Here is a 12,464-nt window from a genome sequence, read left to right as displayed (position 1 = left end):
GGATTTGATAGAGACAGTGGGTAAGTGGAAAGGTGACAGCTTGGGAGCTTGAGGTGAATGGGGAGCTCGGGGGAAATTGAAGTTCCGGACCCGGTGCCCCTGCCTTTCGGACAATAGTTCACTTAAAGAGTTGGCTCAGGCGGCGTCATGTCTTTTTAGTGGTTCATCTACATGTCTTGTGAGATGTCTTTCTTTGAGATATTTTTTCTTCCTTCTCAAATTCATAGCTGAACGGTAGAAAAAAGTGGAAAAAGTGTAAACCCTACAGAATTTCGATTGTATACATATAACCAGGGATGTAATAGAATACATTCCACCTACTATACAATTACACTGTTCAAATCCCATTTATTCTTTACGCATCACTACCGAAAAAAAAAGAAAGGAAGAAAAGAAAACCGTCTGCTTGAGAACTGGAACGACATATAGCTCATGGCCGGTAAGTCGGAGGACCGGGGAACCAGCCAAGCCCGATGAATCTGATACAAGGATATTGCGAACAAAAAAAAAGAAAGCAAGGACGCAAAGGGAAGAACAAACGGGGATTCTAGCGCTGCAAGACGAGAGATTGACCATCATAGAAGGGGCCCTCCCTAAACGTGTATCGAAAGAAATCTTCAAGATCTCTCATGCATTTGTGGAAATTCACCCCTCCATCCGGGATTGAGATCGGCTTGCTGCGTCTGGGGTTTCTTCCCCTCGACCGATGAAACTATGCAGTCTCCGACCCCCAGAGGCAGACGTGCACAGAAAGGGTATCACTTTTTCCTCCCAAGAGCTGTCTCAGACACCTCAAAATAAACTCCAGGCCATGACCTCCCATTTCGTGAAAACCATCAGCCCTTACCACCAAGAAACATAGTTTCCGCTTCCCAGCCATTAAAGGATGCACTTTTCCCACTTCATACCATTCCCTGCTCATTCACCAGTTCCAAAGTTCCACTAGGTCCGAGGGTTGAGGCACACAAACCGAGTCCTCAAAAAAAGAAAAAGAAAAAGAAAAAAGACAGGGCAGTGCACTCTCAATTCAGAGTTTACTCGAGATCATGATGGAACTTTGGTTGGCAGGTCGAATCTTCTCACGCACAGTGCAGATGGCGGCACAACGAACAGACGTATCCCTCGCGAAGGGCGGAGGACACACACTGGTCAACTCAGTCGAGGTGTGCAAGCATCTCCTCCTTGGCAAGGGGTTTAAAGTTATCGAGGCCAAGACCGCGAGCTTCGAGGGCTGGGCGAGCGTGAGGGGGAATCATTTGGGCGTTGAGATCAGGGGCAATCGAAAGTTCTAAAGGTTGATTAGTGGGGGTTTCTCTCTAGGGACGGGGAGGATGTTTTACCATGTCGTGAGAAATCGAAAAGGGCGGGGAGATCCTTGGAGGGGTTGTTGTGGTGGCGTGAATCAGGTAGCCGGGTGTTTGGGTCGCGGAGCTCATCGAAGAAGGGGTGGCACATCGCTTCAACCGCGGACAACCGTTGGGTCGGGGTGTATTCCAGGAGAGCGGAGATGAGGTCAATAGCCTCGGGTGGTGCCTTACGGAAAACCTAGTTTGGTCAGCACCATTACAGACCTGGGTACGGGGTGGAAAAATACCTTGTTGAAGGGATGGGGCTTGATTTGAGGGAACTTGTGCTCCATATAGTTGGGGTTCATGGTGCGGATTTGTTCCCGAGTTGGGGTGCCCAAAACCTTGATGATTTCTACCAGTTGGTCAATGCCCGATTCACCGGGGAAGAGGGGTTGTCCAAGCATCAATTCTGCCATCACACAACCGGTCGACCAAACATCTAGAAAAACAGATATGTTAGAGCTTTGAAGATGATGCGCAGGAAAGGAATATGTACCAATCTTTGTTGTGTAGTTGGTCGCGCCAAAGATTAATTCAGGCGCCCGGTAGTAGCGAGAGCAGATGTATGACACGTTGGGCTCATTTTCGATCAAAATCTTGGCGGATCCGAAATCGCAGAGCTTCAAGATTCCAGTAGCGGGATCCAAGAGAAGGTTCTGGGGTTTGATATCACGATGGCAGATACCCTGTGAGTGGATGTAGGCCAGCGACCGGAACAGCTGGTAGATGTAGAGCTTGACCTCTAGGATGGGCATCGTAGTCTTGAGTTTGTTGAAGTAACGCGATGCGCGGTACACGGTCTCCGGGACATACTCGAGGACGAGGTTGAGGTAAACTTCATCTTTCTATTTGGGGAAATTGGGGGGACACGGTCAGCCCATTGGAACGGGGGGACGGAAAGACGACCGGGTGGGACACCCAGGAGACAACATACCCTGTCGCCGTTGGAGTAGTAAAAGGCTTTGAGCTCGACAATGTTAGGATGGCGCACAATCCGCATGATCTGCAGCTCACGGTTCTAAAGAGACTGGGTTAGTGATCCGACACACAAACACACACAGAGACGGTCGAGCACCCACCTTGAACCGCTTGTCCTGGAGGACTCTCTTGATGGCAGCATCTTCCCCGCTCGGGGCCATCTTGGTCTGAAACACAACACCGAAGGAGCCATTGCCGACAATCTTGCACTGAGTGTAGGAGATCTCCTTGGACTCGCCAGTCAGTCCATCTTGGACCTTCTCCCGGATCACCTCTGGGGAAAGGTCAGTTCCAACCCATTGTAATGTAGATCAATATTTTCTTACCACCCATGCGCAAAGTTGGGAACAACCCGGGTCGATTCTGTGACATCGCGGCAAGAAGATAGATATGTGAAGTTGGGAAGACGGTTAAACCGGGGTGGAGTAGGGAGGGGCGGAAGGACCGATGGGAAGAGAAAATGGCACCCGGGAGCCAAGAATGTAGTAAAAAGTAGGGAAGAAGAAGAATGAGAGAGAGAGAGAGAGGAGAAGGTGGGCAACTTTCGTAGAGAATGTTCAACCAATGAAGTCGAATCGAGTGAAATAAGACGGGTTAGACTAGGGAAGGTTAGGTAAAATTGGGGCGGGTTCAGGGCGAAAGAAAGGTGACGTTGATGGAATAGATTTCCTTTTTTTTTTTCTTTCTTTCTTTCTTTTTTTTTTTTTGTTAAAAAAAGATCTAATATTTTGAAAGAAACAAAATCAAAAGATAGAATCAAGAAAGATGAAAGCCAATGTCTTACGGAGTGGGCAATTCGGGAAGGGGGGGAAAGAGGAAAAAGAGAGGGGCGGGAGAGCTACAAGTTCAAGTTCAAATCCAACTTTCTCAGGTATCTACTCTTTAAGGTCTTTTTAGTCTTCTTTTTTTTTTTTTTTCTTTTCTTTTTTAATATTTCTTTAGCTACATTATATTTATTAAGATATGTATGTATCTCTCTCTCTGACTAATTCTATTTATTTGATTTACAGTATAGGTACTGTAACTTACTGTTATTTACCATTCGGGAAATGATATCATAGGTACGGGTGTTGGAGTATTTACCAATACGTGCCGGTGTGTGAAATCCGGGAAATATTGGGAGGGAAAAAAAAGACTTTGGAGAAAGCGGAGTCTCCGGGGTAGTGGGAATATAGTCAAGCTATACATAGTATCTGTTTATAACTATATATACCTTAATATATATTCCCCCCCCTCCAAAAATAGGCGATAGAACTGATGTCGGGTGACCCAACGGTGATTTTCACTGGAACCATTGTCATTGGTTGAATCACTGTACTGTAATCTTTTTTACTATCACGAGACCAGCTGACCTCGAAAAAAAGAAGCTTGGGCCAAGTGGTCCAAGCTGCAATTGGAGCTGGACCCGACTATTCCAAGTTCAGTATACTAGGACTTATATACTATATACTAACTGCTATGCTTATGAGCTCTTCCGAAACCAAAAATGACACACCGGTAAATTGGAAAACAGACCGGTTGGAAAACCCATATACTAATCAGAGCTATTCGGCCCGGAAAAATCTATCAGAATTGAAAGGGGCTTCCGTTCTTCCATTCTTTCGAGCGTCTCTCGATATCAAAGTGTGTCTGTGCAGGGGTTCCTTGGCATGTGAGTCGAAGCTATCTCAGCCGACGCCCAACTCGGGACAATAATTGCGGTTCCAGCCGTAGTCCCGTCCATGCAGCTTGTTACCAGAAACCTGGACCGGGCAGATGAACCCCGAGTCGGCATCCATAGACGAGACGTATCAGAAAAGCGAAGCGACCGATAGACAGAAAAAAAGAAAGAAAAAAAAAAGCTCAAGTGGAAAAAGGAACCCTTATCCTCGAAGGGGTTTAGGAATGTTGGTTCCTGACACAAGCAAGCAGCCGACTCAGGTACTGAAAAACAAGACGTTCTCGTTCCCTCGACTGAACTTGGCCCCTGCACTGTAGGGATGCACCTGGCTCAAAAGGTTAACATTGAGAACATTTACGTACTGGTTTGTATTCGTATGGTATTTGGTAATTTCAACACAACATTTAACATTTAGCACTGCCTAGGTACATCTTCGAATAGTATTACTACGTAGTATATCAATTTTTATATCACGGTAATATTTACTCCGTATAATGTCTCTAGTAATTGGAGCTTCCCCTCATCGACGTCACCAGACATAGAGCAGGTGACCATGGCTTGGGGATCCGAATCGCCACAGTTTGGTTCAAACTGTCATGCGACTTGGTGAATCTTCTTGAGGAAAATGACGCCCCCTCAGCAGGGGTCTGACGCCGTCAAATTGAAAGAGAGAAAAAAATAAGAGGAATCCATGTCATATTCAGAACTATGCACCGGTACAACCATGACTATACATACTCGGGATTCCGAAGTGTCCATCGGGTCTCGGCAAACAATGGACCCTATTTGCTGACTTTACAACTCAATATTGATCAACTGCTTCTCTTTCGGGGAGAGTGGATTTAATTCGATATTCCCTATTAGCCACAGCTTGGAACCCACATATAATAGAGCCGTGGACGTTCATATACAAGAGTATATACATACTCGATAATGTATAAAATTGTACAATGCACATATCAGTCACATTATCGTTTCACGGACCCGGGATGAGGAACCGGGTGTGTTCCTGGCAAAAGCAACACTTCCCGGCACTGGCACGATGTTTAAAATGTCGATGCATATGCACGGGAGGACATCGGCGGAATGCCTAGCCCAATAATGCACCATCGGCATGTACGGATCGTAAAGCATGGACGCAAGGAACGGCATTCCGTTCTACGCTCTGTCAGACACGTGGGCTTATCTCTCGGAATAGTGGGCATAGAGAGAGATATAAGATCTACGAGACAGCACTTTGACGTCTTCCCAGGTTGGAATTGGAATTGCATACTCATATCACATACATCGTACCCAAGGCAACCAAGCAAATATGCGAATCATCTTGGAGGCTCTTGGTTTAATCTCGAAATCGGATCTATTTTTCCCACGCTGTGGCTAGATCAGTCATGTTCATATCTAAATCTACCGATCTGTGGAAAAAGAACACATGGCGCCTATTCATATTTAGACCATAACAATACTAACGGTAGATATGCATACTTATATGATTGTATAATTGTATGATTCTCGTAACCCCGAGAAACAAATACATCGCTTTACATTGTGCCAGCCTATACGGAGTAATCCATCCAGAATAGGCACACAATGAACCGAACCTTGGGCAAGACCTCCATGGAACGAGTAGAAAGGAAGACACAAGCAATCATTCCCATTAATCGCCGACATCTACCAATAAATCTCATGGGAGGAATGAATTTGCCTTGTGGACAAGCTACCCACATTCATTTCCAAAGGAAATTGCATTATTCAAGAGAGCAGCATGTTGTGCTCCATACGTTGTAGGTATATTACCAAAACTAGAGAGCATGTCAATTGGGCAGACACTCGGACCCCTCAAAACTGTAATTTTCCTTCTCTTCTTCATTTTCATTCGTCTAGGAAGAGTATCATCCCGGGACAGCCATTTATCCGGGACATACATCCCTAGGTGCATCTCAGGCCTCGAAGATAACTGGCCAGTTAGTTTCTTATATAGTAGTCGGGAACCCGGGAAGAGATTTACGAAAAAAAAGAAAGCCCTAAACAATGGTTGAACGGGGAATATGATGTCACTAAAGTCCGATAATCAGTGTCCGAACCCCGACTATCAACGGGACTTCCAATCGTGAGCCAGTAACTCCGACCCAGCCACACTCAAAGCAGGGAACTGGGTGACTATGGCCCATCAAGAGACTTCACAAGTGGATTTGGGTCGTCAGGCTTGAGATATGGAGTAAGTGGCTGATGATCCCACATGCCCTATTAGGAGAGAAACATACCATTTTCCTAATATACAACATTGTAGCATTTGTACAAAGGATGTACTTCATTTTCTATGACAAAACACTCTCCACAATAATCCTCCGTATCATTTTCGAGCAGCGAAACATGGAAGGGACCCAATATATAAATGAACCCACTTTACCGAGAAACTTAGTCCAACAACTGAGTGGAGAATGAAGCAGAAACGGTTCCAGTCTAGGGGATGCATAGGCCACTGCACTCCGGAGTATTCTACCAATTGGATAAGTTACTCCAGTGCCACAGCATAGAGTGGGGCAATGCTGTATGGTTGATTCGTTTGATTTGTTGTGGCTTTGAAAGATGCCGTCGTTCGTCCCGGTCACCGCTTTGGGTATGCACCGGCATTATTCGGGATCATTTTCCTCTCCGCTTTGATTTGTGTGCCCGGGTAAGGCTGGATATTTTTTTGTTTTGGAGTCAATTCTGGAATATAGAGCTTTGTCTTGTTAGATACCTTAAATCGGAAGTATTTGTGGTTCATTCAGAAATACTGGGGTCTATGTATATGTCTAATGATCTGATTTTATGGCAATATCAATACCTAAACAATCACCTGGGTAGACAAAGAGCAGACTTTGTTCATTCTTGTACGAAGTACTCCGTACTGGGAGAAGTATTTAGCTAGAAGAACCAGAAGTCAAAGACAAAAAATACAATGAAACCATTACAATCGAATCAACTCTAATCAAAACTTGTTTTACATTGGCCCGTCTATGATGCGAAAAACATAACCAGAGCTATCTGCAGGCGCAGCCATGCATCCCAGACCTGGTAATCCCATAGACCCAAAACATGGCCATGCAAGGAAATGAACTGGAAAGACAGCAAGGGAGACACAAGATATCAGACCACAGGCCAAACAGAGATGCAGCATCAGGTGGTAATGGAAAGGGAAATCAAAGAAACGGAGTGTGAATCTATACAAAAAAAATCTGAAATCTCCATGGCGCCAAATAACTGCCACCTGCACCAGCAACCCAGATTCAAGAGGATATACCGAGGAAGAGAGACAACATATGTCATTCCAGACATGGAGAGTGAAGAACTACTAAAACATGGGGGACGAAAGGGTTATTATCTCGGGGGATGCGAGAGGAGAGCTTAGAAGGGAGGAGGGATCATGGTGGCAGGGTCAACCTTGTCCTGCTGCTCCATGACATCCTCGCCAGCAAGCTCAAGGGAGACGGCAAGACCGAGCTTAGCCGTTTGCTAGAAAGAAAAAGAAAAAAAAAAAATTAGCATCGAGGTTGCGATTAGAAAGAAAGACGGATGTTGCTTACCTTGGCCTGGTCGATCTCACCAGCGAAGGAGAGAGAGATGGGCATGGCAATGCGCTTCTCGAGGAGGCAGCTGACCTTGCCGGTGCTGTCAACCTGGGCGCGGAACGAAGAGGCACGGAAGTCGTACTTGGCACCGATGGCAGTGGTACCGTCACGAGCAGGGCCGCCCATCATAAGAGTAGCGGGGGAGGGTTGGAGTTGGAGGTTCATGTCAATACCAGCCTCAACACGCTCGGACAGCTTGCGCCAGTAAGTGGCATTGAAAGTGCCCTGGGCCTGCAGTTGAGCGGTACCAATCCAGTCCTCACCCTTGTACTTGGCGGAGTAAGACAGAGCAGTCTCGGGGCGAGCGGTCATACCCTGGCGTTGCCAGATAGCCTCGAAACCAAGAGCGAGACTGGGGGTGATGGACTGCAGGTAGCTGCCGACGAAGATACCAGTGAGACCACCCTCGAGGCAAGAGGGGTTGAAGGCCTTAAGGGACGCAGAGAAGTCACGGCCAGTATAGTCGTTATCGATCTGGACCAAGCCCTGGGTACCACCATTCATGATCTGAGCATTGGTCTTGGTGACAAGGGCCTGGTTCCAGCGGTAGTTGGCGACGGCGGCGAGCGCACCGTCGCTTCCGTAGTTACCTTGCATAAACACCTATCAGAGAATAATCTGTTAGATACTGACAATTGTGGTTATCGACACATAGATCGCATGGGATAGTTGTCCTTACCCTGGGGCTTCCGTACATGGCGGAGAAAGCATATGGAGGCAGGTTGCCGGTTGAGCCCATAGAGAACGCATGCGACACACGGAACAGAGGGGACATGCCAAAGACCTTGGTCAGGTCTGCCCGGAGGCCGGAGAACATGAAGTTGGTCAAGAGAACATCCTTCTGCACTTCCCTGGCGAGGTTATCGACGGTGCCGGGGTTGGGCAGGTTGAGCAAGGCCCTTCGGTCAGAGAACGAGGAGTATGCTTCGTTGATAGCCGCGGCGGCAGGGTTCTCTGCGAGAAAGGAGAGAGATGATAGATAATCGGCCATTTTGGTTGAAATGTGATAATTGACGAATATATTAGGTGTCGTCACGCGTGTTGGTCTTCAGTTGAGACTCGGGGGAAAACACAAAGAATTGAGAATAAAAGGGATTGAGACCAGCCCGAGGATCTGGGACGAACAAACGTCTTCAGATGACCTTTGATAAAATAGCGTAGAAAGGGCTGTATCTGATGCGCTCAGGAGTGTAGGGGAAGCAATTCAAGACTTTCCAAGCTGTGAAAAATGCTAGTCACCTGCCTCGGCGTCTTTGGTTGCTGTCGTTCGCCGGGATGTTACATAAGCTTTTTTTTCGGGCTTTCCCGGTTCAAGGCTAGACTGGGGGGGAGGGCATGGGGTTTACTGGAGGAATTTGATTTGATCTTTATTGTCATCTGAAGAACTTCTTTTATTTAATTCCATTTGATGCTTAAAAAAGTTGTGCTTGAATTTGGGTTCCATTTGGACTGCTTTGTATTTTGCGGCCTGAAAAACAAGGCAAATAAAGCCGATGATCTGCACCCGATATCTGGGTCTTGATCAACTACCTATACCGCCTCTTACCCTTACTTGCAAGGTTCCTTGTTTCGTGCACACTCTTACCATCATTGAGGCGGCTCAAGATATCTCTGATCTATCTCAGCACTACCTATCGATAATTCTGACACGCTCAATACCGAATTGTGTGATATCTCAAGGCTACGTCACCTCGACATCCCACCATGGACACCTTACTGTAAGCTTGCCTTGCCCACTTCGCAGTTTCATGTTTTCTCCCATAATTTGTGATTCCTGCTTGGCAACACTAGACAGAAAAAAAAGAAAAGAAATAAGAACGAGCCATGTGCCATACATAGTCTTGGAGAGGTTGAAGCTGAAGTTGAAGAGTGAAGCCAGAAAATGGACTTGAATTGACATCATATAGCACCGCTGAGATTATAGCCAACTCCCCACGATTCCGTCGCAAATCGTCAATCTTTGTCGATGCAATTCATGACTTGCCGGAAAAGGCCGATCTGGCTCCGGCCCAGCTGTACAGCACCGAATCTGGTCGGCTTTTCCATTCGGGCCGCATTGTGATCATCACCGTCGGCTTACCTGCCAGAGGCAAAACGTATGATATACTTTACATTCAGATTGGTGTTGTGGTGTAAACTAATTTCAAATCCATGGCAGACATATCTCAGTGGCTTTGGCACGATACCTGCGATGGTATGCTTTACTCCTACAATCTGCGCATTTCCAGAGGTATGCTAATGCATTGATAGGCTTGGTGTCAAAACCAGAATCTTCCATCTGGGGGACTATCGTCGTGCCACAATCCCATTTGGTGAAGACATGCCAGATGATTATTTCTATGTCAATGGTAGGCATGGTACCCTGATCTTACTGAACGACCATATTGACATATCTGTTTAGCGACTGCCAAGTCCGTTCTTCTACGCCAAAAGATTGTGAGAAAATGTCGAGAAGACATCTATCACTTTTTGAACCATGAAAATGGTCAAATAGCGATATATGATGCCGTCAACCCTCTAGCCTCAGGACGGCGCTCGCTTGCGAAGGAGTTTGCAAAGCATGATATCGAGGCAAGTCAGAATTTATCTTTTGGATATATGATAAGTGGCTAATAATTGATGTCTCCAACCAGACCCTATTCATTGAGTCTTGGTGTGATGACGAACGCATCATCGAAGAAAATGTTCGCAGGGTCAAGATATCCTCTCCTGATGTAAGCCTCTTGTATATCCTGGCATTGAATGGAATCTCTGACAACCATGACTAGTACGTCTCATGGAAATCGGAAGATGCCGTGAAACATTACTTGAACCGTATCTATTCTCGCATCCCCCAATTCCAGACCATGGAGGAAAAGGACTTGAATTATATCAAGGTACGCGCAATTGGCTTTTATCGCATGGCAATTGCTCACTAAATACAGATGATCAACGCCGGCGAGAGACTGATTGTTAACAATCGGAGCTTTGGTTATCTTTCTAACCGCATAGTCTTCTATCTTCTGAATCTCCACATCAAATCGAGACGCACATACTTTGTCCGGGTAGGTCATCTACTGTCCTATTGCCATAATGCAGCGTTTAACTTTTTATCTAGGCTGGCATTTCGCTAGAGGCAGATTCATACAAAGCCGATGCTTCGTTGTCAGAACAGGGAGAAGACTACGCCAAGAAAATGACAGAACGTCTTCTAGCTCACCGGGAAGAAGAAAAGCAAGCAATGATTGAGCGAGGAGAGACTGGCTATGAGTCAAGGCCCTTGAAAGTTTGGACTTCCACACGGCGCAGGACAGTGGAAACCGCGAAATACCTTCATGAATACGGATATAAAATCCGGCAGAGGTCTCAATTGAGCCAACTAAACCCTGGCGTTTGTGAGAAGATGTCTGAGAGTGCCATCCGAGCAGAGTTTGGAGACGAGGTTGCTAAGCACGAGCTTGACCCCTACCACCACCGTTATCCCCGGGCAGAGGTTAGCCTTACCTCAACCACTTAAAAGTGTGTGGCTGCTGACCCTTTTTATTAGTCATACCATGATTTGGCTGTTCGCCTCGAGCCAATTATCCTTGAACTGGAGAGGGAGCAAACTGATCTGCTCATCATTGCACATGAAAGTGTTTTGAGGGTTTTGTATGGCTATCTCATGGCCTGCAATGCTGCTGACATTCCGTTCCTTGAGTTCCCTCGCGATGAAATCATTGAGGTAAGTTGGACTTTGGATTATATTAGTATCTATGGTTAATTAACACTATTCCAGATCGTTCCGGAGAGCTATCAGAACGAGGCTCAGCGGATCCATATACCCGACCTCCCAGAAGAGATTGTCCTGGCTCCTCCAGGGGACTTGAAGATCCCAGTGCCCCCAAGCGGAGTGGTATCACCAACGCAGGGGCTTGGTACCCCAGAAGGTCAAGCAACCCCACAGGGTGGACATCGAACACCCAGTGGAATCCGAACACCGCGTGAGCGCGAAAGGATCTCACAGCAGCATGTTGAAGATGTGGTCTAGGTAGAAGTCCACAGTAATTCGCCTTGCCTGGTAATACCACCCATATCTTGCTCTTGAATTCCTTTAGCCACACTTCGAATCAAGTCTCCTTTTTGTCGTCGTTGCGTTGATAGTATCAATACAATCCATCAAGTTTAACCGCCGTGTAAAGTTGACACAAAAACAATGTTATCCCCTTGTTCAAGTTCATATGTCTCTTCGCCTTCGAGTTCCCAATCGGCATCGTTGATAAGGACGAGAATGCCTGGTCGTCTATCGAAGCCATTAGCATCTGTTTGAAGAAAGTCCCAAAGCTATGTTGACATACACATTGTCCTCCATGATGAACATATCTATCCTCTGATCCTTCATGAGGTTGTCAACGAGGTATTTGAGCAGGTATGAGATGTTTGGCCTGCTGCCGTCCTCTAAATGAGCAGGTAAAACGACCTTATGCTTGCGCTCATTCCCGAATAGCAATTCTAAGCCGCCACTATCGAGATCAATGATTAGCAAAGGTTGATCGATTGAAGGAAAGATTTGACGTACGTAAACTCGACGGTGATAGGGATAGGAAAATCTCCCTGGTCCGCGTTCGAAGTATCAGCCATAGCGTTGCAGATGAAGAGAAATATAGAGTATATAGCAGTTATCTCTCTTATTGAGAACGAAAAGAGATCACAGTTGATTCTGTTAGAGATGGAGGGGCTAGGCGGAGACAGAGCCTCTTATCGATAAGCCCCAATCTTCCCGCAATTTCTTTGCGGCTTTTCTCCAACTTATTCCTAATACAGCAGCACAGACAGACAGGAGGGTTCACACTCCCTCATAATACTCCATGGTCGCCGTCGAAACAGAATATATTAGCGTGGGGGAAA

At 46.3% G+C, this 12,464-nt stretch overlaps 4 protein-coding genes across 4 annotated transcripts; 1 reads left to right on the top strand and 3 right to left on the bottom strand.

Moving 5' to 3' along the window:
• Positions 1–1,154: 1,154 nt before the first annotated feature.
• On the bottom strand, positions 1,155–2,699 carry N7447_005226 (GSK family serine/threonine-protein kinase; the record flags this gene model as incomplete). Its single annotated transcript, XM_057229488.1, has 7 exons — positions 1,155–1,288; positions 1,341–1,545; positions 1,595–1,788; positions 1,846–2,194; positions 2,284–2,367; positions 2,429–2,601; positions 2,654–2,699. The coding sequence occupies 7 exons, from the start codon at positions 2,697–2,699 to the stop codon at positions 1,155–1,157; spliced, it is 1,185 nt and encodes a 394-aa protein (XP_057084578.1).
• A 4,479-nt stretch (positions 2,700–7,178) lies between these two features.
• Positions 7,179–8,589, bottom strand: tom40 (TOM complex pore protein TOM40; the record flags this gene model as incomplete). The annotated part of the gene is made up of 3 exons (XM_057229487.1): positions 7,179–7,482; positions 7,554–8,201; positions 8,278–8,589. The coding sequence occupies 3 exons, from the start codon at positions 8,587–8,589 to the stop codon at positions 7,375–7,377; spliced, it is 1,068 nt and encodes a 355-aa protein (XP_057084577.1). The 3' UTR covers positions 7,179–7,374.
• A 703-nt stretch (positions 8,590–9,292) lies between these two features.
• N7447_005224 (bifunctional fructose-2,6-bisphosphate 2-phosphatase/6-phosphofructo-2-kinase) lies at positions 9,293–11,607 on the top strand (the record flags this gene model as incomplete). The annotated part of the gene is made up of 11 exons (XM_057229486.1): positions 9,293–9,316; positions 9,506–9,694; positions 9,757–9,792; positions 9,849–9,946; positions 10,000–10,169; positions 10,232–10,312; positions 10,367–10,474; positions 10,523–10,642; positions 10,696–11,070; positions 11,125–11,301; positions 11,356–11,607. The coding sequence occupies exons 1-11, from the start codon at positions 9,303–9,305 to the stop codon at positions 11,605–11,607; spliced, it is 1,620 nt and encodes a 539-aa protein (XP_057084576.1). The 5' UTR covers positions 9,293–9,302.
• Positions 11,608–11,741: 134 nt separating this feature from the next.
• N7447_005223 (ubiquitin-related modifier 1) lies at positions 11,742–12,197 on the bottom strand (the record flags this gene model as incomplete). Its single annotated transcript, XM_057229485.1, has 3 exons — positions 11,742–11,859; positions 11,915–12,079; positions 12,136–12,197. The coding sequence occupies 3 exons, from the start codon at positions 12,195–12,197 to the stop codon at positions 11,742–11,744; spliced, it is 345 nt and encodes a 114-aa protein (XP_057084575.1).
• Between the last annotated feature and the right edge of the window lie 267 nt (positions 12,198–12,464).

The sequence above is a fragment of the Penicillium robsamsonii genome (genome assembly GCF_028829455.1).
Source record: "Penicillium robsamsonii strain IBT 29466 chromosome Unknown utg000003l_segment0_segment0, whole genome shotgun sequence".
NCBI lineage: Eukaryota > Fungi > Ascomycota > Eurotiomycetes > Eurotiales > Aspergillaceae > Penicillium > Penicillium robsamsonii.
The sequence above is the reverse complement of the archived record's forward strand: the minus strand, read 5'-3'. Positions and strand labels throughout refer to the sequence as shown.